At 41.2% G+C, this 25,058-nt stretch overlaps 1 protein-coding gene across 1 annotated transcript; it reads right to left on the reverse strand.

Moving 5' to 3' along the window:
* Positions 1–1,604: 1,604 nt before the first annotated feature.
* Positions 1,605–24,893, reverse strand: LOC143125254 (NXPE family member 3-like). Its single transcript, XM_076286595.1, has 5 exons — positions 24,790–24,893; positions 4,611–5,285; positions 4,204–4,208; positions 3,077–3,283; positions 1,605–2,211 (listed from the first exon to the last, which is right to left on the reverse strand). The coding sequence occupies exons 1-5, from the start codon at positions 24,891–24,893 to the stop codon at positions 1,676–1,678; spliced, it is 1,527 nt and encodes a 508-aa protein (XP_076142710.1). The 3' UTR covers positions 1,605–1,675.
* Positions 24,894–25,058: the final 165 nt, after the last annotated feature.

The following is a 25,058-nucleotide window of genomic DNA, read 5'->3' on the forward strand; positions in this document are numbered from 1 at the left end:
TTTAGTCTACCGCAAAGTACAAAATGCTCAGTCCTGCACATTCTCTCCTCCTTTTTGAATGTGTTTGTGTGTGCCTGCCTGAAGTTTGCGTGTGTTCATGAGTGCGTGTTTGTGTACATGCTTAGTGTACAGTCACTAAATGTACATGTGGCAAGTGGTAGGTTAGCTCTCTATCTGAGGCCCTGCCCATGGGCGGACTGGCCATCTGGCATATGGCATTTTCCTGGTGGGCCGATAGAATAGGCCAGTGGTCCCCAAACTTTTTCTTCCGAGGGCCAGCTCACTATGCCTGGCTCTAAGAGAGGGCCAGAGACTCGGAGTATATCAGTAACCTTAATTGGCTTAGTGCTGTGAACAACAACAGTCTACCTAGTTGAATATTACATTACATTTTATCAGGCTACTGCAATTTAATACCATTGTTAGCTGTGTTTATATTGCCATCATGCCATGTAAAATGTAGCTCAAATGATGTATAAAAAAGACTTTAGCATTCCCAAAAGTATTAGCAGGGAGTCCTAAAAGTATATTTTATCTAAAATGTGTGAACTCTGTGTCTATGCATACACAGCTCAAGTTGTGAACAAGCAATATCCTACAAAATATTTAATAATCAAACTATGAGAGTTTTATGAAGTGCTGGCTAAAACATCTGAAATTCTACCACCATTCTAACTTTCACTCACCTGATGAGAACTTTGTGAAGTGTGAATTTAGATGAACATTTAAACGAGTGAAGAAATAATTATCCCAGGAAGTCACAGAAATATGACTTGAATAGAAGTTAGTTAGTTATTAACAATTAATTGATAAACTTTTAGAATACTTTGAGCACTGATGCAGTCAGCATAGGCCTCTTTACATTGTTTGCAGGTAAGCCTACATTTCATTCCGTTTTCAATGGTAAACGCGAAACAGCGGCAAAACAACCACCAGTGGACAAAAACAGTATTACACGTGTACTGTTAAGACTCGCCATAGAGAATGAATGGGGGAAATTACGGAGGTTATAGTTTGGCGATGTCATACTCTTGTGCGGGCCAGATGCTATATACCACAGATATGTTTTGGGGGGCCACCCAAAATGAGGTGGCGGGCCGTATCCGGCCCGCGGGCCATAGTTTGGGGACCACTGGAATAGGCTATATGAGTATTATTTTGGCCAACGATCGGCCCAAAGGAAGGACAATCAGCGGCCCATTGGTTACATTTCTAAGGTTGGTTGGTTGTGTAAGTACAGTCCATGTGCAAGTGTGTAAAAAGTGTAAGTGCAGTTTATTTTGTCTTGTGTGTGTTCAGGATACGGATGGCTTGAGGAAAGAAGCTCCTCCTCAGTCTCTTTGTTCTGGTCTTGTAGCAGAGACGTTTGCCTGACCCCAGTGTTTTTGGAAAGTCCATGGTCAGGATGTGAGGAGTCCTTTACAATACTTTGAGCCCTGGTACGTAGTCTTTCCTTGTAGGTATCCTGCAGGGTAGGGAGAGGTGCTCTGATGGTGCGTTCAGCAGATTGCACCTCTCTCTGTAAGGCACTGCACCTTGAAGACAAACATAGTATGCACTTCTGGAGAATACACTATCAAAACTACTATTCTTAACCCCTCTCTCTCTCTCTCCCTTTCTCTCTCGCTCTCTCTCTCTCTTACACACACTCAGTTACTCTCACACACACTTATTCCTAGTTTGGACATACAAATGACAGGAAAAGCTCCACCTCGTTGCTCACCACCACAATTGGAGGGTGGATATTGTCTGGTGCATAGTGGCATGAGGTCATCTGCCATACATCCAGGATGACCACAGGAAGGTTCCGGAACATGGCGCGAAGCACGTGGTCGAGCTGCCAGCTCAGCCAGTCGCTGCCGTACACATCCTTGTACCCCGTGTTGGCTGACTTGATGACCACTAGGGTGCGACTGAAAGAGCGTCGGAGTAGAGAGACCACCGCTCGGCGAATGCTGGAAAGGCGTCTGATGTAGGTGCTCAGCGGGTGGGTGGTGAAGTGGGCCCATATGGTGAAGACCACCACGGTGTGCTCCCCCCCTGGCAGGCGCTCCAGCTCATTCGCAATGTAGTGCAAGTCGGCACGGGGAGTCTTGTCCGTGCGCAGCGGAAGGCCATGGGCTCGCCACTCAAGAAGAATGTTTCTTGTTACGTCCACCGCCTCAAAGGGACCAGACTTATGGGAGGTGAAGAAGTTTAGCTTCTTCAAGGCTGCAGAGCATTAGAAAAGAGTGGCCTGTTAGCACAATGTTGAGAGGGATTTTCATGTCCAGTAGCCTATACTGAAACTGAAATAGTGATTGTATATTTATCCTCAGGGATGGGGGAAATATAATTTTAACTGATTAAGTCCCCCCACTCAGCGGCCATCTTGGTAACACACTTTGGGTTGTTTGGGGCAGCTATTGTTTTATTGAAGTGTACAAAAGGGAGGTCATACTGATATGGAAAGTACATCAGGCGAATCTGTGATTCTATTCTTCATGGAACTTGCTTGAACTGTTTCTGACGCACACAAACGAACACACATTCTCTTTCTCTCATTCACATTTCCAACCATCATGGCAAATAAGACAGAGTAGGGATGAAAGGGGGAAGGAAAGTCTTTATGACTGATGGCCAATATACTTTTGGGTGACCTGGGTTCCCATCCAACTTTTTGATTTTGACATTTGAATAAATCCTGACTATAGAAACACTTGAACGTAAGATTCTCTAATCGTGCTACTAAAAGTTCAGCTCAAATTAACATTAGCATAAGTTATAATTTGCATGATATTTGCATACATTTGGATTGTTGCAATTTCATTGTTTTCCATTTCCATAAACATTACCTTACATGTTGGTCCACATAACTCTTCTATTGATCAGGGGAATGTCTATTTGAATTTGCATACAAGAGATGGAAACGCACTTAAAACAATAAGCACACATTAATTAGTTAAATGAAGGCCCAGTGAACATTAAGTGTATAAGGCACGTGAGACAGAGAGACAATGAGACACAGGTGAGCCAGGTAACAAAAGGGTTCTCGAGTGGTCAAAAAGCAGTTCAGCCCATGACAATTTGTTCTTACTTGGCACTGTTTGTAGGAGGTATTCAAACCACTGTCGCAGAGTTGAGTCTCCCATCATAAGAATATGTTTGTCCTTCATGCATGCAGAAACTTTTTCCACAGAGGGGAATGACTGGGTTTCACAAACCAAAGACATCCATTTATCCTGGAGGAAAAACCCAGCAGGAACAGGAGTGTCCAAACCTGGCAAACACTTTACTTTGTGTGCTGTGTGAGTGAATCGACAGAGAGGGAAAGTATTAAGTGAGCAACAACTTACTAAGAAGCTGTAGGCATTATAAATAATGATAACGTGTGCATTCCTTATTACACCACACATGTACTCCAGTCATAACAAATACTTGAGGCTGTTATGTTTGTATTGCAACTGATGCTGATAAGAATACTCAGAGAATGTACAGTACTGTATACCACATCACACCAGCCATCAGTGTGTGCTGTTTTCATCTTAATTAAATAACATGCTAGCAGGTTTTTTTTTTTCAACAGATCTACTTCAGCAGTGAGGTCTAGCTCAATATCTCATCAAGTCATTTGTTGTTTAAACTATGTGCTTTTGGTATATCTACTTAAACATGTGGTAGAACACACCTTGAATTCTAAATATCCAATTGATGATGGGCATTTTATGGTGAAAATAATTAATTTGTGTCTATTCCATTCAAATTGGTTGTTTTTGAGGACTTACATGTTTTCAAGGTCTGCTGTTGAACATTAAGGACAATATTACATCCTGGCAGTATAATGTCAGTTGAAGTCCTGTAAATACAAATTGTGTGCTTGACTGATGCTTGTTTGACAGAGGAATTAGGCTCAATACAAACTACTACAGCTGGCACTAAGGTTAAAAGTTGTATATAATATAATTTCTGCTGCATTTCAGCTATATTACTTGAATCCTCTTTAGACCCCGATAGCAACTAATTAATTAAAGGCTCTGACATCAAAACAGAATATGTCACTCACCTGTGGAAAACGGGTAGCACTAGCAAACTTTTAGAAGTAGTGAAATCATTGACTATGGATGTTTATCAACAGTATGCTGAGATGTATTTTTTTCAACTTTCCTTTTATAGCATCTTCCATGAGGCAAAAGTGCCAACTGTTCTGGCAGGCAAAGAACCTACCTGTTCTGGCAGATAATTATCTTGTTATTTGGTAAAACTTACTGTACCTCTATTAACTAAAGTTTAACATTTAACAAACGTGATAGCTTGTTTGGAGGACTGCTCACTTGATGCCTGTTAGTGGTAATCAGGGTGCATTCTGATGGAGGAATGCTTGGAGAGGCTAGCTATTTTTGTGAGCCGTATATCTGAATGTGTAAATTAAGGCTGCATGTGTGCTTTTCTAAATTGAGCAAATCCGAGGTCAATTGTGCAGATGTTAAGTTGAAGAGGTGAAGTTTAAGAGAGATCGCCAATCTTACTAATCCAATTCTGATTGGATAGTGTAATGTGGTAAAATTTTATTCTACAAAACCATCCTCCGCCAACATAAGTCATTCACTGATCAACTACACATGCTTTCTTACCTGCTAAGAAGGCTTGACTCCAACCACGAGAGCCTGGCCTGGTAGCCCCCAAAGCTGTGCTCAATCCAGGCACTGCAGGGTAGCTTGGTTGGCTTACGACAGATCCATGTCTCCTCCGTCAGCGGGTCAGGAAATATACAGCAGCAGTTGTTACCATCTCCTATGAGCCTGGCACTCTTCTGGGCATTGCAATGCACTGTCTCTTCAAGGCCTTTCCCTCTGAAGTGCCCCAGGAAGTAAACCTTGTCAGGGTCCTGGTCTCTTTGCCTGGCCAGGACATGGACTGCTTCGCTTGAATGGATCAGTCGCACAGAGACTGTTGCTGTGCCAGCCCACAGTAAGGCTAATTGAATGGTGTATGTGCCGTTCCGGTGGTCTGTCACTTGGCCGAATGTACTAGCCTTTAGCTCAGTATTATAAAGCTTTGCCTGAAAGAAGTCACCCCCATAGGTTTTTGGCCTCCCCTTGACATCCCTTGTGAAGACTTCAACAGTCACATAGTCTCCTACTCGATGGGTTGCATCAGGATTGGTCACAGTGCACGAGCATTGGGCTGGGTCGGTGGCTACATCTGCTGTAGTTGGGATTTGAGCTGGGTGAGGCCACTTGATTTCTGTCATCAGGGCCAGCCATTCAGCTGAATCAATACAAGTGTCATTAATCCCATTTGCAGAGCTTAAGTTTGAAGTGGTCGATGTCCCAAGTTTTTAAAAAAATGGGAGGTCTTCAGATGCCCAAGATGAATACTTTTCCATGAAGTTAAAGTTCGTTTTAGGGATGGCCTTTATCTAAAGAAATGACAACAATGGGTTTAGTGGTATACAGTAGGCTGTGTGTGTATTCAATTTATGTGTACATATAGGCACTTTTATCCAAAGCAACTTAAATATTTCAATTATATTACAAGGGTCATTTTCCCAGAGCAACTCAGCCTTGCTCAAGGGCACAACGGTGGATGCTGGGTATTGAAACCCACAACTTTTCAGGCTACTACATACTACATACTAACCCAGTATTAGGGCCACACATGAAGAAAAACGGAATATTTTTGCCATGACAAGATTAAACTCGACATTTCGACTTTAAAGGATAAGTTCGGTTTCGCTCTTTCTCATCAATCAACTTCCCGTCATGGGCGGATTAGGAACTTTAGGGCCCCTGGGCCCAGATGTTTTAAGGGCCCCCCACTAATTGTCACATATGGGGGAGGGGGGGTTTGGGGGTCTTCCCCCAGAACATTTTTAATTTGTTTGATGTGATTTCCTGTATTCTGGTGCATGTTGGGGATGGCCAATACTAAATTCAATCAGATACATAGCCTACATCCTGATGTGTTGATATTGAGGCAATGATTCCATGCAAAGGCTTGGGCTTCAGGGCCCCCTGACCCCTTGGGCCCCTGGGCCTGGGCCCGGTAGGCCCGTGCAGTAATCCATCCCTGCTTCCCGTGACACGCAAGATTTCAAGATGGCGGCGCCAGGAAAACTGTGAAGGTACTGTCTGTATAAATTGTCTTGTAAATAAACTACCAGTGCTTTTTCAAAGTCCTCAATGTCTCGTTTTAAATGTCAGGGCCATTGGAAGTCTACCAATGAAGTGTGGAGCTACTTTGAGCCTCATAAATGGTGTAAAATAGTAATTTATTTGCATGGCTAGCCCGATGCCCGAGGCACTCCCATTGTAAGCCTGTTGGTAGCATCGGCTAAATAGCACCGGATTTCGGAATGCAGGGGACAAGCCGAGATGGGCTATGAGACAAAAGTTCACACTCGGTATCATGTTTCAACACACTTTAGGTAAATATCACACCAAACTTATCCCTTTAAAGTCAACATGTTGATATTTAACTCGAAATTTAACTTGAGAACAAAGTTGAAATATCATAGTGACTTTAATCTTGACGTGTTGACTTTCTTGACATGTCCATCAAAACTAGCTTCTCTCTCTCTGGTTCTTATAAATGTCTATTCATATGATGGTTTGTGTGTGTCATTTGAAAACAAAATACTATTTTGAGAAGAAATAACATTGTTTTGAATGTAAAGTTTCATTTTGCAGGAGAATTGAGGGGTTTGCCCATTGTGTGTGTGTTTTTTGAAAATTAAAGGGACACCAGGCAACGTTTTCGTGTTAATTAATCATCTTCGTAAGTCGGTATATGGTTAAATGACTCATTACAGGGCGAATGAAGACTCTCTCGTTCGTCCCTACTACCTGTAGGAAGAATATCCCGCTTGCAAGTTCAGTGTATCGTACCCGCCGACCTTCAGTCTCACAAAGTCTCAGACATCGCGAGAAGCAGGATCAGTTTACATCCTGCATCCACAGCACAGAGGTAGGCTAACGAAACGCTAGCGATTGTTGCAAACGTGTGTATAATGGCAGAGCTGGCGAAGAAGCAGCGAAAACCCTTGATGGACGATGCAAAGACAAGGAAAAGAGCTTCAGACCGAGCGAGTGCTCGCACACGTATCGACACGTACAGACGCTAGGGGGAGTTTCGTAGAGAAAAAGCATCAGGCTTGCCTGGTATCCCTTTAAAGACTGCAGTGTTTTATATAAAGTACCCTAGTGTATTGCTGCAAATCTGAAAGTGTATTCATATGATGCAAGTGTGTATCATTTTGTCTTCAGAGTGACATTTTGACAAGGGATTGTTAGGTTTTGATAGTAGTTTCAAATCGACATAGATGTGAATGGTTTATTTCCCAGTGTTGTGTCTTGTGTGGAAAGTTTTGATACAATGAGCCGAAGTTTTGCAAAGAGTGTTCAAGCAATAGGCAAAAACTGTAGCTGCTATATAGACTTGATGTACCCCAAGTCACAGTGAAGTAAAACCACAGCCCGTTTACCAAAACCAAGTCAAGTAATGTATGTGTGTCTTGCAGCAAGAAGCTCCGACATCTGGTGGACAAACTACGTAACGCCAAAACTGGAAATGCAGCCTTAATGAAGGATCAATATTCGGTTTTCCTTTACTGATTTTACAATTATTTATCCGCCGTTATAATTGCCGATACTGATAGTTTGGAAAATGCCTATAATATTGTCCGATAACAACGGCCCGTCGATAAATCGGTCGAGCTCTAATCTCCTACTCCACCCCCTACTCTTGCAACTTTTGTGTATGATTGTATGTGCGTGCCTGTGCGTGCGTACGAGTGGGCGAGTGTGTGTGTGTGTCTGTGCCTGTGTGTGTGAGTGTGTGCGTGCATGTGTGTGTGTTTATATGTGTGTGTGTGTGTGTATGTTCGTGTATGTGTGTGTGTTTGTGAGAGAGAGTGCGTGTGAGACAGTCCTGCCTTGTAGCTCCTCTCCTTATCGCTTCGCTCAACACCACCATCTACAGGCCGATGGGTGTACAGCCACTAAATGTACACATACATTAATTTATTTTATGGCACCCCATGGATGAAATTCCATGAAACTTGGCATACCCCGAGTGGATGTCAGGTTAATCATACACATGAAATTTGGTGCAGCTCAGGACATCTCAACTGAAGATGGGGCGATTAAAGCAGTATAATGTTGCCCACCAAGATTCATGTGCCCCGGTGTTTCGGTGTCCCGGGTATCGTTGACCAAAATTTCAGGAAGTAAATGACTTAGGTAAATAACTTTGGCAATCCCTATATGACAGCTACGCTAGCGGCGGTCATAATAAGAGTGACTTGACTTGACATCAGTAGCCCACATCCCTCATAGGACGCATCATATAAAGAGCAGGTCAGTATACAGACAACATGGGTAGTTTTACAGTTGATGAAATACACAGTAATCAAAAACTGTTTTGTGGCTGGGTGAGTAAAGCCTTTTAACATATTTAAAGGTGTTTGTCACTTTAGGCATCCAGGTGACTTGTTCATTAACAAGTGACTCCGAAATAACCAATTTCCCTACCCCAAAATCACAGAGAGTAGGAGCTCCACAAAAAGAGAAAACTGGAGGTTCTCTAAAAATAGCGCACAGGGTGTCATTACATTGGAGGAGATCCCAGATCATTTTAATAATATTTCATATAGCAAAGGCCACAGTACTATAGTATGTAGAGAAAAAGGTGAATTCTTAAAGGGGAACTTGGCAACTGTTTCAACGTAATAAACCCGTTTAGAAATAATTTGGATGGTTCCGGTGAAATGACCTGTTCCGGTGAAAATGGCCGTATAGAATGCAATATGTTCATTAGCCTAATTTAAACATGCCTAACAAGATCTATCCAGTATCTATGTTTTCATGGACAGCAAGAATCTGCTTCGTTCGTTGTTTTAAATAGGATACGTTGTTTGTTGCTGCTTACCCACGTTATATCCAGTGGTTCAACTGTTTAACTTGCACAGATGGGCACACACAAGAATGAGCGCTCACACCCCTAAGGCTATGCCTCTTTATTGGTTAACAATAAATTAAGAAACATTTCCTATTCTGGGAAATTTTTAGTTTCTTTTTCTTTTGGTCCGCCAATGTGATAGGCCTACATTTTAGGCTTATTCTCAAATTCAGATTGTGTTAGGGGGACGGGACTATTACCCAATTTCAATCTGACAATTTGACCAGAAAGATTTCATTTTGTCGGACATTTCATTTTTTTCCCGGCCAATGTCCGGTAATTAACGGACAACGGAAACCCTGACATACACACATAAACGCACACACACACAACTGATTGTCTCTTGGGTGCACAGACTTTGTCTCTGTATCCTGATTGCCTGATGCTTGAGACCTCTCTGCGGAGAGATTAATAAACTACTATCGAGAAAGTCAAACCTTATTTCAGACTCTCAGTATTTATACATCTTTAAGCTAAATTTCTTCCACAACACACACAAACAAGCGAACACACACACACACACACAGAAGCACACAAAAGCAAACTCACATATACTCACATGCACACACTTACATTTACATACACATGAGTTGCAAGAGTAGGGGACAAATTGAGAAGCATGATACATTTTTGCGGAGAGAATGTGCAGAACTGAGCAGCGGTCATATTTTGTACCACTATGCAGTACATCTAGTTTGACATGGAAATAACTGCATACCTATAGATATACAACAGTGACAGATAGACAAGAGTGCTGAAATATTCAGATATTAGCCTAGAATAAATGTTAGTACAGGACTTACCAGAAAGAGTATGAGAAAAAAAGTCATCCACAGAGGCACAACAAAGAACTTTTTCCCCATTTTCAATCTAAAAAACAAGATAATAAAGAGGGATTTATACATATAGCCATACATACTGGTAAAGTTGGCTCAGATCTTGACTCCAGAGGTGCGTTCAAATTCGCAAACATTGGCAAACCTTTTGTGGTGAAAATGTTTTTTCTAAACAGTTAAATTTGAACGATTTGGTGTTAAAAATTTGATTGTAACGGTAACTGCATTTTTTCCTTCGTCAAGCACACGTTTGCAAGCGTTCGTTAACATTCGCCTATTGTGAATTTTAATGCACCTCTGGTTAATTATGTAAATGTCAAAGTGGTGCAAATTCAAACAATTAAAGTATTCGAGTTCAGAATTCTGAAGCATATACATAACCTGAATGCATGCTAAATTATATTTTATTTTCATGGACTGTGATAGAAAACTATAGCATTTTCGATTTGAAAGAGCATGTTAGATTTGAAAGTCACATATACATGCCACTGTTGGTATCTACAGAAACAGGTCAACAAAAACAACAAAACAACTGCCATCAAATTAAGTCGAAAAGAATGTGGAACCCTGAAGTGTGTGTATATATACACGTGTACTATCCTGTACACAGTACTGTACATTCTGTAGCCTACTGTATGCTATAGTAGCCTACAGTGCTTCTCAAACTTTTTCAAACCAAGGACCACTTAAAGGAACCATATGTAAGATTTTGGCCAAAACTGGTATGGCAATCACTTTCAAAATACTGAAGAGCGGTGTATCCCCTCCCCCTCCCCCCTGACTCGAGGTTGCCAACCCTGATGGCGAAACACTACTGACTTCGTGATTAGTAGATAGGTGGAGGGTGGCGCATCAGGCCAAAACACAACATGACATGACAAAACACAACATCAACATCAGTTGAGGGCTGCAACTTCACTTTTTAAATATCAATATCCTGGCCGGACTACTGTTGTCAGTGATATAAGTATTTGAAATGAACATGATTTCTTAATGTCTAGTGACATATCAGGGCCATTTTATGATTAATTGAAATATTTTTCTTACATACGGTTCCTTTAATCAATAAAAAAAAATCACGGACATCTAGTTAAAAAAAAAAACAGTAGACCTACTCCAACAGTATATTACACAATAGGCTTAAGTAATTACTCACTGAACCACCTTGCTTGTCTTTGCACCTTGCTTATCGTGTCAGAGGATTCATATCATTTAAAATGGCGTAGCTTTCATAGGCAGTGTTGCAGATTGGATTTACACATACAAGTTGGTTCAATATTGCAAACAACTGACCTTATATTTTACCACGTCAGCTCACGGACCACTTGGGATAGCTGCCGGACCACACTTTGAGAAACATTGCTATAGTAGAAGATGTATGTTTTGTTAAAGGCACCTTTAACTGTTTTTTACCTTTACATATTTAGTTTATTATTGCGCTTCTCAACTGTAGATCGAGAGCACGTTCTGAATGGATAAGATAAGCATAGGCTGCATAGCATCTGCTTGGTCTATGTGTCTGCTGCAGCTGTTAACTTATTTTAGGTGCTACCTTATAAGGACTGAAAGACTGGAGTGGTACAGCCATTGAGCACATTCCCTCACACCATCAGTGATGCAATGATACATAAAGGACAAATAGACATGATTTTGCAATTGAGGCTGCATGCTCAGAAAAGCATTCATTAGGCTAATTATGATATCAGTTGGATTAAGTGTATTTTTCCTTAGCATAACCCTTACCTTTTGAAAGAAGAAGGAACTATTTCAGAACTGAGTGAAGTATTACAGCAACATTGTTACTGCAGTAGGCCTGCATAAAGACAAAAATACTGTAGGAAGCAGGAAGAGCCACTCTAAAAAGTATGCAGCTTTAGGAAGGTGTGTAAATTGGTTGACTCAACTAACCAATTTACTAACCCTCAACTAATAACAAATGTGGGAAGCAAAGACAAATAGGAAGCAGGAACACTCTATAAAAAAGTGACAGCTTTATGAAGGTGTGAATTACAGTAGAGCTGTAATCGGGCCTTACAAGTCCCATCAAGGCCCGAGCCCGACAGAAATTGGCCCAAGCCCGACAAGTATTTTGATTGACAACTTTTTAAAAGCCTGAACCTGTTTACAGCCTGACATTATTGAAATCAAAAGCTATGTAGCCTACAATAGCATGTTAGGTAAAGCATTACATAGAGGCAAGTAAACCTAATGAAAACTAACGATAATCCTTTAGGTTTTCGATTAATTGACCGTAGGTCGGAAAAGTGGAAAGAAGATTAGCTTCAAGTGCGCTCCGCCCCACATTGAGCCCAGCCCCTATCTACAAGCTGCAGCCAGGGGCTCCGTAAAGACACTCCTTCAGGATAAGTCTACTACAGCATGCCTTTTTTCCAAACTATTGATCACAGAACAGGGCGCTGGGTCAGAAACAAGTTGTAGCCTACTATTTTGTTACCCCTTTATCACGCGTGGCATGATTTTGCTGTAGAACGGTATAAGCCCATTACGCACTGATATTATCTATTGCGCAATAGGCTATGTCCATTCTGCTCATTTAATTTTGGGCTATTTTTGCTCTTTCATTTCGCACTGCCTCATCCTATATATTATCTGTAGCTACTTTGAATATCTGGGTATAGCCTTCTGTTTTGGTCGGGATCAGTGTCAGGACCCTTCATTTACCATATCTTGAGATATTGCTTGTTTTGCATTGCATTGTAACCCACAAAAAAGTCAGGAAATCGTCACCACCAAATGGTCTACTGAATAAACATGAAGTTGAAATTTTCATGAAAATTTGCTGATTTTATCCTATTCGATAAGACATAATCTGCTATGAAATTATTTGACATTAATTATGGCATAAACCGTCAAAATCGATTTCAAGCGTCCTGCACTGGCAGGGGCTCCTCATAGAACAATGGTCAGCAATATTATTGGAGGGGGTGACTGTCATGACAAAAAAACATTGATGCGTGCCAAATTGCCAATAATACAGCCCCAACGTGACTACGTCATCTCAGCACCAAAAAAAGGCAATGCAAGCAGCTTTACAGTAGCCTACTCGACGTCGCATTTTCCGATCCCAAGCCCCTCCTCCCATTGTCAGTCCCATAGTTACTGTTGCTAAGTCGGACAAGTTTGCAGGAAAGTGTGCGAGAACGCGTGTTCAACATGGATACGCAGCACCATTTAGCCGAGTGTAACAGACAGTGTATGCTAGATTTCTGGGCGTCAAGTAATATTGATATATTCAAAAAACAGAGGCCAGAAAGGCCTTCAGTATTCGGAAGGACACATTCACAATGTCTGCTGTTATCAACGAGGTGGAACACCACAAATTGAGTACAAACCAATCTGGTGTTACGGATCTTAATGGGATGCATGTTATGTCTGGGGATAAACAATTAGCACGTTATCACAAGCAGGTAGTTTACCTTATTTGCTGCAGATGTGACTGATTCAATAAACAGGTCTGTGCAAACATATGGTGTTGACGTGTCCATAACAAAAGCTAACCATATTTCGAGGATTAATTGAAGACGGGTCCAAGTGCTGCAGATCCAAGTTCTAGGGAAAGTGGCTAGCCTGTTAAGCAGCTCATGTTGGAGAGGTGGAGAGATAGCTTTGCTTCGGTAGGCCGATAGCCTACTTATTATTTTGAATGGCTACTGAAGAGTTCAAATAAACATGATACAAATGTAGGCTATTGAAAAGAAACTAGATCTACCCGAGTTTACCCATACAACTCACGACATATCTGCAGTTTGCAGACGTGATTTGTCTTGCACAAGACTTCATCAGTGCCCGCTTATGCTATACTTAATTTAAATGTGGGCAATGTAGTAGGCCTAATATTGGCGATTTTGAGACTGCATAGCCTATACAGCAAGGCATAGTTTTGAATCGGCACATGATTTGATCTTTCTCGTTCAGCCATCAATGATGCATCGCAGTAGGCTATTATTCCGTTTGTTGAAAAAATGGTCATTAGCTTATTTCTGTGAACAGTCTTCTATCGCAAGTTAAACATGGCAAGGTAGCCTGTGCCTAAAAGCTGAAAGTATGTCTATTGTGTGTAAGGCGATACGTGATTGAAGGTGTAGCCTATTTGCGCGTCTTCCAATTGTATGAGTGTGCGAGTTCAGTTCCTGCAAGGTAGGTATAATTTTTTGCGTAGGCTTATGTTGTCGTTTCAACAGTGGAAACCAGGTTTAGTTATGTTTTTGTATGTAGTTATGAACACAAAAAAAGGGAACATTTTCGTACACACTCAGATTTCTTTACTGAAAAGTAGCAGCCTATCCAAAGTTATGCAAAGTTAGGCCTATGTCTGTTAACGTTTCACACGGTCAGGATATCGGATGTCACTTCAAGTATCCCAGGCATATATTTGAACCTTTTTGAGCTCTTTAGTTATTTAGTTACTTAGGCTATACTCGCAAAAGAAGCATTAGCATTCACATAACCGGCGTACTGTAGGCTACAGATGGACACTAGAAAATTCAAAATTGACCGAGGTTGACCGAGGTCCTCCGAAGTCCTCATTGTGACATAGTAAAAGGGGGCGGGGCTTGGGATCGGTCAATTGGAGCGAGTAGTAAAGTTTCGTTACAGGCTGTATCTTCCAAAATGATTTGCTGTTTGTAGCACCTAAAATCTAACTGCGTCCAAAAACATATTGGTTAATATATAGATTTAGATAATTGTATGGGCTATAAAAAAAGGGGCCTAGGCTATATGTTTGTTGAAAAGTTAGGCTACTTACATTGTCAAAATGTTTTGTCGGTTTCTCCCACTAAGTAAGGGATAATGGACGACATGGTGGTCTGTTCACAGAACCTCCGCTTCGCGTCGGGGCCGTTTTACAACCTCGACAGTGCATTAACTTCTGTGAACAGACCACCGTGGAGTCCATTATCCCGCTTATTCCACTGTTGCCACTTGGGTTGTGTTCATTTCATGTTACAATTTAAACGTTTTAATCGCTAAAACTGTCTTGTTTGTAGAACTAATTTCTTCCGACACATATCAACTAATTTCTCAACTCACAGGACAAACTGCCGTTACTAGTTCTAAATGGATGGTTGCTACAGCCAAAGGCCAGTCGTTAGTTCTATCTCTCCCGTTGTCAAGCGGGCGTATCCCAAGATTCTGATGAACTTAGCTTTGAAACATCGCTATTTTACTTAGCCTGCTGTCATCCATCTAGCTAAAAGCCACCTCCGTCATATGCTACAATATGTTGCAATGTTCTGAACGTCTGCATTTTACAGCTCGGATGCAACGTGACAGTTCATTTAAACTTCACAACGAGTTCGGCGAATTAATATACAAGTGTGATACGGCCAAAAAATGGATCTACTTCATAGGTGTGCAGATAACATACGGTTAATGGTCGTTCTAAATTACGTGGGACAATGGGAAATTCAACAGACCACCTGTGAACAGACCACCGTGTCGTCCATTATCCCTTACTTAATTATTACCTATTCAGGGATTTTTTTTAAAGTAGCCTACAGTTCAGTTATAGTACGCTACAGTGCAGTATAGTATTTTCATGTCCAAAATACTGCATTTCCGTTAGCCTGGGTGCCATTCCTTAGTCCTGCCCACAACATTTGAGGTCGGGAAGTTCAGTCTGGCATTGCTCCATTGTATGCTCGCCCTAGATCAGGCGGACCAATCAAATCGGGCTTTACGATGATGGACAGGTGAGCAACGCCTGGTCTATCACGTCTGTCATCTGAGCACGCTTAGATTAGGCTTATGATTGAAACAAAAACGCTGTGGCTAGAAGGATTCATGGCTTTTAAGAACCCATATGGAAAATGCATATTATTTAATGAGATTTTATCACTGAAAACGATTATTTTTGAAAACTTTGAAATCTCTGATTGACCACTTGTTCGAGGGATTTGCGACAGCCTTTCCCAGCTGTTTAACATGTTTATAACATATCAGTGTTCAACAGAATTATTTTTAAAAACAGAGGGGATATAGGCTATCCGTTTTTTCCTAATAGCCTACCCTACTACGTATCTCTTAGATTTCGCTAATGAGTGTTGTAGGCTAGGAGTTATTGACGGCACTAACTTTTACAAAAGACCAGAAAACAATGTTAAAGGACAATTCCGGTGCAAAATGAACCTAGGGGTTAATAACACATGTGTACCGAGTTCGACCGTTCGCTGGGATTTGTTTTCATGCTAGTCGAATGTGACCAGTTTTATTGCAAACCGCTAATTAGCGTTTAACGCTAGCCTTCGGGGCAGACGTACAGTAAAAAGTAATCGCTATTTCTATACCACTAACAAGGCTCAAAATAGGACCATAATAATCTTGTTTTTTCCTTATTTCAAGTAGGCCTAGAACTGGGTGGACCAACACCAACTGAAGAATGCTATTAAAATTGTCTCCTTAATTCCAAATGGAGACACCGTTGACCGAGTAGATTCCAATGTAGTTAAGAGCAGGTAAAAACTTGAGGCTGGCTTGCAAAAGAATAGTTCTTCATTCTGGATGTTAACAACAGAGTTTTGATAGCTTTATTGTACGCACAGCACAGTGTTGCAAAGTGAAGCCAAGGTAATCATCTCACATCTAGAACCAGGGATGGGCACAAATACATCAAAATGTATTTCCAAATAAAATACCAAATACCCGCCTTAAAATTTAGCAAAATAAGCTACAAAATACTAGCCTAGAAATCTAGACGCACCCTAGCGGCGGCAAATTATTTTTGCTCAGCCTGTACGTCTAGTAGCAAACCATAGGGATTTCTATTGGCTTAACACCGTGGATATTCTCCAATCACAGCGCTCTATTTTGTTAGAGAGTCTTAAGGCGGGCTTAACAGGATAACGACAGTCCTGCGACGGTGAACAACAAGGAAGGTGGCTATGGCGAACGAAGAGCGGTTGTTTGAATCGGCGTTGGCGTCAACTTTGGAGGAGTTGGACTTGTGCTTTTCTTTGAAAGTAGAGCAACACAATGCACTTAAGTCATTCCTTTCGAAGAAGAATGTATTTGCCGTTTTGCCGACCGGATACGGATATAGTCGTAGCGCTGGCCTATTGCATGCCTAGGCAGTTTGAAAGACAATTCTCTGCCCGCCCCTTGGATTAAGCAGGTGAATGATTCGATTCCAGACTATACATTTCAATGATATAGGATGGCCCGCCAGGCTAACAAAATACAGCAGCAATAAAATGTATCAAAATAAAATACTGTATTTTTGTATTTTCAAAATACTACAAAATACTTCTTTCTAAAAGCCTTTTTCGTCTATCCCTTCACTTGTACATTACCTGGAAAAACATCTGAAAGCAAGAGACTCCTTCCATAATCAGTCAACAGATTAGATATGCTGACCCCTAATGTTAGACATCCCAATATAATCCTCTGCCAGGGTCGGCACCAGAGAGCAACGGGTGGGGTGGGGTGGAGAGGGTGTTGGCATGAGCACTGACCTCACCTCACTTTTATTAGTTATTTTTCCAAAATTGCCATAATAAAGAGCATCCTTCGAGCCTTTTGGATAACTGAAACAATATGATCATGGGGGTAAATAGTGCAAGAACATATAGCAGTCATAGTCTAGTGTTTAATAGACTAGCACACAGCGTTTAATAGAATAGGTGCATAGGCTACAATACAAGTAAATAGGCTATAACAGACTCACCACTAGCAGGCCTAGGCTACAGCTGAGTGCAAAATGTCATCATCACTGTGTCTTTCTATTCATTTTGAAATGTTCTTGTAAGATCCTGCTCAAAAGGAAATTGCACATAGGGCCTTCTGATCATATTGCAACATTGAACGTAGGCTATGTGATCGCTCAAATATGTTCTTTAAAATATAATTCTAAGACATTTACGAAGTGGCTAGGCAGAGGCACCAAATGTGATGGAAAGTTTAAGAGCGAATAGGACACTCGGCATGGCTTTTAGTATTTTGTGCTGCTCTGACAGTCCACTATTATTGACTGTTAGTCTACTGTTTTTGAGTTTGGAGATGTACCGACTCCACAACTGTTGCACTTCCCAGCCTGTTGGTGTAATAGATTGCCCACTATGAATCAGTGACAATAACTCAAAGACAAACAATCCAAATGGATGGCTTATTTAAGAATTTAAACTAGGTTAACCTTTTAAGTTTTTTAACACCATCACAATCACACTTATGGTGAGTTTCATCACAGTTGAATAATTTTGCATACACCTAAAACTGGTGTGTGCACAACTCGATCTACTCTACCTCTATCAATGTAAATACAAAAAAACTAAAATAAAAAATCGGGTTGTCACATTAATAGCATCCAATTAGTGAAACACAAACAGCACACAGCGAACACACAGTGAGGTGAAGCACACACTAATCCCGGCGCAGTGAGCTGCCTGCTACAATGGCGGCGCTCGGGGAGCAGTGAGGGTTTAGGTGCCTTGCTCAAGGGCACTTCAGCCGTGGCCCACTGGTTAGCACTCTGGACTTGTAACCGGAGGGTTGCTGGTTCGAGCACCGCAAATACAACATAAATCATAAATCACAAAATGAATGAGTAACCACAAAGGTAAAAGTAAAACACTGAATGAAGGAAACATACAGTTTAAGCCATATAAATGTCCCACAACTTCAACATTTTACTACATATCATGAATGGTACTCCCAAAAGGTGTTTTTTCAGATAGATTGTTGCAGGGCTATATGCCTTCGTGCATGTCTGTTAACAATTCATTGCCATCATCGTGAAGCGTGTATGAAGCGGTTTTTGAAATATCATGCCCTGTGGATGATTCTGGATTGTTAATGGTAAGCTTTCCCATTTATATCATGTTTATATTGTTGAAAATGTTGTTTCACTAGGTTTTTACGTGGGTTAGGCCACTGCACATCAAAGATTCTAGAGCGCTCCGCTCTAGAATCTTTGCTGCACATCCAAATAAGTAGGCTTAACGGCCCACCGGCCGTCAGTCTCCATAGGATAACATGGGAAAACTCGACCCCCTACCTGGTGGGCCGAAATGTATTTTCATCTTCCTAAAACTGTTTTTCCATGTCTCACCTAAATGATTGTTTAAACGCAGATATTTGTGCATTTAATTAAAATACATGGAGTTACAGCCTGGTTGGGACGTAGCCTAGCCTAATGACACTATAGCTTGTTTTGCTTTCCATGTAAACAAGCATGCAATATGAAAGTTTCAGATTGTGGAGAACACTAAATGGTCTACTGAATAAGCATTAAGTCGAACCTTTAAATGAAAAACACTCATTAATAATCGAAAAAATGTAACCGCTATAAGTTTTCTTTTATGCATCAAAATTATCGCCTGTAACTCTGTGATAAAATGACATAGCAGGAAGATATTTGGCTGATAGAATGAGGTTAACATGCTCTATGTTTTGACCGAAGGACGTCTGTCTATCATCATCAGACTCGGAGAAAACAGGATTGTTTCATTAGTCCAGTGTTTCAATTGTCCCGGCCCTCCCCTATAGCCTATGACACGAACGCTTCACTCAACACATGGCAAACCATAGGCCTACAGTATATCAGAATAAACAGCAGACTACCGCACACAAGGATATGCACCATTCCTCTGTACAGTAAGCGTTCCCGCTGCGCGGCGGTCATATAGGTTTAGTCAGATTTTTTTTTTCTTTTCTTTTTCGCATGTCCAAATTTCCGTCAAGGATTCCCGGGACACTGTAAGACCGGGGTACACGAAACTTGGTGGGCATGTAACCCCACATGGATAGCATGGAACCTCCTGTTTTCGTTTTGATCTGTAGCCCCCCCCCGCTGGACTGGACCCCCGAAAGGAGGGTAGGGTAGTTTTCTGTGAATATCTCAACAACCGCAGGGTTTAGGAGGACCATTTTTTTTGTATGTTGATCTCAAAGGGCCATGTCAACACATTCCATAACCACTCATTTCATGTATAGCGCCACCTAGTTAAACACAAAAAAGTAAAAATGAGGTGTTGTAATCGCAGGTATCTGTGACCTAACATAGTCAAAACTGCACGAAATTGGAAGTGTCATCATTATGACACCCTCTGAATGCACGCCAAGTTTCGTGGAATTTCGTTCATGGGGGGCCACACAATAAATTAATTTATGTTATCACCCGGAGAGAAGAAATACTCTTTTCTGATTGGCTGGCGGGGTGGCCTTTAAGTAAGGGATAACGGCCGCCGAGGTGTCCTGTTATACGGAATTAATGGACGAGGGCGAGGGGCAAAAACTCCCCGACGCGCAGCGGAGGGGAGTTGCTTCCGCCCAAGTCCATTAATTCCGTATAACTGGACACACCTCGAAGGCCGTTATCCCGCTTATCACCCGGTTGCCACTGTAAACACTGGAAACACGCGGTTCTGTTTAAAAAGAAGCTCACTAGTTCAGCTTGTTGTACAACTTTAGCATGGACAGTTAGCTTGTTTACAGTTGATTCCATTGTTGGGAAGCCTGCAACCAAAAGATTCTAGAGCGCTGCAACCGTTGTCCTACTATGGTTGTTATAGTTACCATTCATAAGCATTGATATGGAACGGTGTCCTGTTATTCAGAATTAAAGGCCACCCGCCAGCCAATCAGAAAAGAGTATTTCTTCTCTCCGGGTGATAATTCTGAATAAGGACACCGTTCCATATCAATGCTTATGAATGGTAACTATAACAACCATAGTAGGACGATGGTTGCAGCGCTCTAGAATCTTTGCTTGCAGGCTTCCCAACAATGGAATCAACTGTAAACAAGCTAACTGTCCATGCTAAAGTTGTACAACAAGCTAAACTAGTGAGCTTCTTTTTAAACAGAACCGTGTGTTTCCTTTGCTTTACAGTGGCAACCGGGTGATAAGCATAGGAGTATAGGGCCTAGGAGGTCCACCTTTTTTTTGTATGTTGGTCTTAACGGGGCATGTCAACCTATCTCATTACCACTTATTTCATGTTTATTACACGGCTCTTCATAGTGCTGCAGAATGCTCCATTCACTTGAATGGGCCTTCCCAACGTTCGGCGGTCTGCTAATTCTGAATAACAGACCGTTGCTAAGTATAACAGACCGCTGTCAAGGAAAATGGGCTTTGTGCTTCTAAGTCAAGTCTTTCATATCACTACGCAAGGATTGGAACTTCATTCAAAAGTAAAAGCAGACGGTTGATCAGCTGTGTTCTAAAGAATGTTTGATTCAAGTTCAGCGTGTGTTGTTGCGAACTATTTGTTTCTCAGCAAAAGCCATGATGAAACGGTAACAAATAGGCTATAGCCTAGGCTATGTAGGTTAAAGAGTCATATCGTGGGGAGTTTATTGTGTTGTTTTGGTAAGTAGCCGTGTAATAAGCGGGATAATGTATAGAACGCCGGTCATTGTCGGGAGATAGGTCCCTTCAGGGCGGAACAAGACCCCTCCGCTGCACGTCGGGGTCCGGTTCGCCCTGTCGGGACCTATCTCCCAACAATGACCGGCGTTCTATACATTATCCCTTACATAGCGCCACCTAGTTAAAAATTAAAAAGCAAAACATTAGGTGTTTTCATCACAATATCTCTGGCTGACATGGTCAAAACTACACGAAATTGAAAGTGTAGGATCATTATGACACCCTCCGAATGCATGCCAAGTTTCGTACACTTTCGTTCATGGGGGGCCTTACAATAAAATAATTTATGTGTACATTTAGTGACCGTACACCAACAAGGATTCCCGGGACACTGAAAGACCGGGGTACACGAAACTTGGTGGGCATGTAACCCCACATGGATAGCATGGAACCATCGCTTTTGGTTTTGATCTGTAGCCCCCCCACTGGACTGGACCCCCCGAAAGGAGGGTAGGGCAGACACAGGTTTCTGTGAATATCTTGAGAACCGTAGGGCCTAGGATGACCAATTTTTGGCGTATGTTTGCCTCCAGGGTCATGTAAACCCATTCCATATGCACACATGTGCATAAACAAATACACACGCACACACATACATTCACAGTAGTCCTACGTATGACACATACTCACACAGTAGACATATATACGCATGCATGCACATGCACACACACAGGCACATAAACAGGCAGACACACACATGCACGCACACACACCCACCCACACACCCACACATACATAAACATAAACATGTACACGCACACATGCACACAATTCAAGAATTTCTCAGAATTATGAACAGGCAAGATGGGGGTGGGGTTGTAAAAAATGTATATTACATGTGAAATCTATGAACTAATCATGTTTTGGTACTTGTTGTCTAGCAGATACCAGTGAGAATTGAGTGTGCATAATGCAATTCAGTGAGACAGTTAGAATCATATATGCCTTTCAGCGTGACTTATTTTTGTGGAAAACATGTGCTGGACTGGGCGGCGGTCATATTTTGTACCGCTCTGCGGTTCATTCTATAATGAACTTGGTTTCCATATTAAATAATCAAAACTTGATCATGGCATGTACAGATCAACTGTACTTTTAAATAGATATTTCTATTCCGGCATGCTTCAGGTGACATGAATGCAAAACAATCATGAGACAAAGTATTTTTCCTTGATATTTGGAAATACAGAAGATATATGCATGATATACTTGATACTTCCTCAGATATGGGTTATACTGTCTTGAAAATGATATAGCCTAGCTATGAAAAGCTTTTTTCCAAAAAGCTATAAATCTATTTTTGAAAACATTAATAACTCATGTTATTTCATTGTGTATTTCAGGTAATATCAATAAAAGTGCAGTTGTGTTGTTTTGATTTAGTAAAGATAAATCGAATGACAACAACAACCCAATTACAGTTCCACTGAAATTACTTGAAAAAACAAAATTGAAAAAAAATACACAATGGAGGATATAGCGTGTTGGATCCAAACTCATAGATGTCCCTTACAATGGCCAAGATAAGTAATTGTAAAATGACACTGAAAATAGCCTATAGGCCTCAAAGCAATACTGTATATGTGATGTTTTGCAGTGGGTAAATTTAAACAAAAATGAAATTTACTATTAATTTAAATACCCAATGTAACACAGTCACAGACTTAATATTGTGAAAGTGAAAATGGCATGGTGTCCCTGTTAATACTAATTCATTGAAGCCTTTTTAAGGTGTGATGAGATTTTTTCACTGCATGCTTTACCATACAACCCTGGGGCTAAGCCCCTCCCCTGTCTTACAATCCTAGTAACGCCCTTGTTTCTGAAGTCGAGTTTCCCATCTTTGCTGACCTCTATTGGATTAACTGTTTATCATTTCTTCACAGCAATAGATACACAATAGATATTGCTTGCAAAATTACCAACTTGTAATGTCAACAATTCATTAACCAAGAGATACCATCTGTGTGACCAGGTGGGGCCATATGCACAACCACTTACCCTGGGGAGCAAACCATGGCTGTCAACAAGCACCTGAAGATGAGTGCTTTATTTGTACCAAAACGTAAGAAATAGGCTACAATGTCTTAATGTCAGTGGCTCTAAGGAGCACTGCTGTGTGCCACTATGCTCGGCTTCAAGTCGTTATAAAAGCGATTTTAGCTTCAAAATTTTTCCTAAAAACACCAGCCTATGTGCAGTGCCTGCACAAAATAAGGAGGGAAGGATTTTCGGTGAGCACACGTTTTGGTTCAACTCAAGCATCTTCAGGTGCCTGTTGACAGCAATGTCAATGAACAGGAAACTGGTTTGCCGACTTCAAGTAAGCTAGTGAGCCCAACCTACACATTTGTGTGTGTGTGTGTTAAAGGCAAAATAAAAATATCGGAGTGGTGATAGCCGAAATACATGTTGTGAAATCATACCAGGCCTGAACAAGTTAGAAGATAACTGACCACAGGGAATGCAAGAGGAAACAGCCATGACATAAACCCTAACGGATGGATCAGAGACCTATGAAAGAAATGGAAGGTATGTACAACTCAAGTAGCTTACAATAGAAAGGGCCCTCTGAAGGAAAGAAACACATAACTTAATGTGCAAAAGAATTAACTATAAGAGGATTTCAATATAAACACAACAAAATAGGAAAGCAAACACCAAACAACGTAAAGGAGTCATTTCTCCACACATTCCAAATTACCAAAAAAGAAGGTCCTTCCTGCCAGCTGCCATAACACTGTTCAATATGCATGTATTATTTATTTTTTAGGTACACATATTTTTTTTAAAACCTTCTATTAATTATAAATGTACATTTACAATTACAGCAGACTAATTTATTTTTTACAATATCTGTGCTCTGTATCAATGTATTCCATGGTCATGGATGCAATGTGTGTGTGTGTGTGTGTGTTGTGGTGCTCTGATGATGCCTAGCTGCTGAAACAAAGCAATTTCCTGTAAATGATTAATAAAATATCAATCAATCAAAAATCCAGGATCTACAATCACGTGCATCAATGGCTGCGTTAACAAGTCTGTCTAGGTTAGCCATGCAAGGTCTGAAAGTGGAAGAGTTGTAATTGTTTCCATCCATTGTCAGGAAACCTTTCCAGTAGTGTGTTGTTTTTTCCATCCACTATTATTCTTGACCCCTTTGCCCACTTCTGTCCTTTGTGGGAATTTAATCTGTTGACTTCCTAGCAGTCCCATACAAACTCCACTCTTCGTCCTTCTGAGATTCTCTTTGATAAGGGGTATAAAGATCTTGGAAAACTCATTAAACACCTGGCCAGAGCTCTTGAATCTTTCTTCAAGAAGGAAGGCTGCAGAAGTAGGCCTATCCCTTTGGGTACACTAAAATAGCCAATTCTGCCTCTAAAGAGAGACTAAATGAAAGGTTACATGAAATTTTGAAAATTTGTTCTGCATCTTTTCAGGTACCGCAATTGCATTGTAATCACGGCATCACTGAATATGAAACTTCTGCTGCGTCCACAGAACTCCTTCATGAGAGGATACAGGTCTTAATGCATCGTCGCTTTGCAACCTGTGAACACGAGTGTGCATTGCAACCCTTTGCCTGGGCACGGCGTACTGTTGGCACCGGGTCTTGTTATATACTGTCCCCCTGGTTCCACCTTCTTCCCCATAGCGATCTTCAACATCTGACCCCCTGTCCAGCCCCCTTTGCTCCTCCTCTTCTTCCTCTTTCTCTGCCACGCCATTTGTCACTTTCAACATTCAATATGTTGTCTATGTTAAATAGGTTTATGAGATTTTCATTTTGCTTTTATTTGCATTTTACACAACATCCCAACTTTTTCTGATTGGGGTTGTATTAGTTTTCTTGCCAAAGATTCTAGAGAGCATCACCGTGTTATCTTTGGTAC

The sequence above is a fragment of the Alosa pseudoharengus genome, unplaced genomic scaffold, assembly GCF_046254945.1.
Source record: "Alosa pseudoharengus isolate Yale_2024_CS ecotype anadromous, Long Island Sound unplaced genomic scaffold, YU_APseudo_1.1 YU_APseudo_1.1_scf_16, whole genome shotgun sequence".
Taxonomy (NCBI): Eukaryota; Metazoa; Chordata; class Actinopteri; order Clupeiformes; family Clupeidae; genus Alosa; species Alosa pseudoharengus.

Coding starts and splice junctions, on each gene's coding strand:
- LOC143125254 (XM_076286595.1), bottom strand. CDS start 24,893: ATGGCGTGGCAGAGAAAGAGGAAGAAGAGGAGGAGCAAAGGGGGCTGG. Junction 5,286..24,789: donor AAGGTGGAACCAGGGGGACA/GTATATAACAAG, acceptor TTCAAACTTAAG/CTCTGCAAATGGGATTAATG. Junction 2,212..3,076: donor CCTCCTACAAACAGTGCCAA/GTAAGAACAAAT, acceptor AATGCTCTGCAG/CCTTGAAGAAGCTAAACTTC.